General features: G+C 68.5%; 1 protein-coding gene across 4 annotated transcripts in view; it reads left to right on the plus strand.

The window, feature by feature from the left end:
* The window catches only part of DRG2 (developmentally regulated GTP binding protein 2), a 26,005-nt gene that overhangs the window by 15,894 nt on the left and 8,896 nt on the right, over positions 1 to 1,215 (plus strand). For all 4 annotated transcript variants that reach the window (XM_006161645.2, XM_027765578.1, XM_027765577.1 and 1 more), the window contains 2 exons: positions 482 to 571; positions 997 to 1,057. In XM_006161645.2, the coding sequence (XP_006161707.1) occupies positions 482 to 571; positions 997 to 1,057 (151 nt within the window). The remainder of the gene's footprint in view (positions 1 to 481; positions 572 to 996; positions 1,058 to 1,215) is intronic.

Below are 1,215 nucleotides of genomic sequence, written 5' to 3' on the forward strand. Positions count from 1 at the left end.
CCCCCCCCCCCCCCCCCCGCAGCCCCCCACCACGCCCCCTCCCCGTGAGCTCCCCAGCACGCACCCTCCCCGTGAGCTCTCCACCACGCACCCTCCCCGTGAGCTCCCCACCAAGCACCCTCCCCGTGAGCAGCTCAGCTCCTCAGGCACTGGTCTCAGGAGTTCTGGGAGGTCCCCTCCTGCTGAGATCTCAGGTCAGGAGCGGCAGGAGGGAGAGCCTCAGGTTTATGCGAGCACACCCGTAGAACCCTGGTCCCCAGTCCACCGAGATAGGCTGAGGACCTGAGAGATGGGGGGCACTGGGCAGGGCCAGACGTGACTTGCACCTGGAGCAGGTGTCCCCTTTGGAGTCGAGGAGGGGTTCTTGCTGCTGCCCACAGCCCACAGCCCCCGAGTGCGGCAGGGGGGGGAGCCACTGGGGCCGGGGCTGTCGCTGCTGCCCTGTGCAGACCCCTCAGTGCAGTGACTCCTTCTCTCCTAGTCCACCTTCCTGAGTCTGATGACCTCCACAGCCAGTGAGGCGGCGTCCTATGAGTTCACCACCCTGACGTGCATCCCCGGTGTCATTGAAGTAAGCGGGTGTGCTGGGGCCCCGGGGAAAGGGCGCGTCTGCCAGGGAGGCCTCCCTGCATGGGGACAGGCTCTGGCCGGGCTGCTTTGCCCTCAAGCCCTGGCATCTCTGGGCGTCCTGGCCACTAGGACCAGGCTGAGCCGGGCTGGCACACGGCAGCCCTGCCCACTCCCCTGTGCCCTGGCCCCTGCTGGTCGGCCGGACCCTTCTGCATCCCACATCGGTCCAAGCCTCGAGCAGCAGGTGCAGCGGTCGTGGGCCTCACGGCGGCTCTCAGCTCACAGGCCGTGGTCAGTGCCGGCCTGGGTGGGTGGGGTGAGGCCCAGATGTGGCTGCTGAGCCTGGCCTGGGTCTCCCACCACCCTGGGCTGGGCGGCCTTCCTGGGTGGCCTGGCCTCAGCCCCCTCCCCTCTCCTGTGTCCTAGTACAAAGGTGCCAACATCCAGCTCCTGGACCTTCCTGGCATCATCGAAGGCGCAGCACAAGGTGTGAGGTGGGAGGGGCAGACATGGGTGGGGCCCTGGGCGCGGCTCTGGGAGGACGGCTAAGGTCAAAGGCTGGGGCTGCGGTAGCGCTGTGACCCTGCCCCGTGATGGAGGGACTCGAGCCGAGCCTCCGTGTGCCGTCTGACGGGCCCCGCCGGT

This window comes from Tupaia chinensis, unplaced genomic scaffold (assembly GCF_000334495.1).
Source record: "Tupaia chinensis unplaced genomic scaffold, TupChi_1.0 Scaffold138725_1, whole genome shotgun sequence".
NCBI lineage: Eukaryota > Metazoa > Chordata > Mammalia > Scandentia > Tupaiidae > Tupaia > Tupaia belangeri.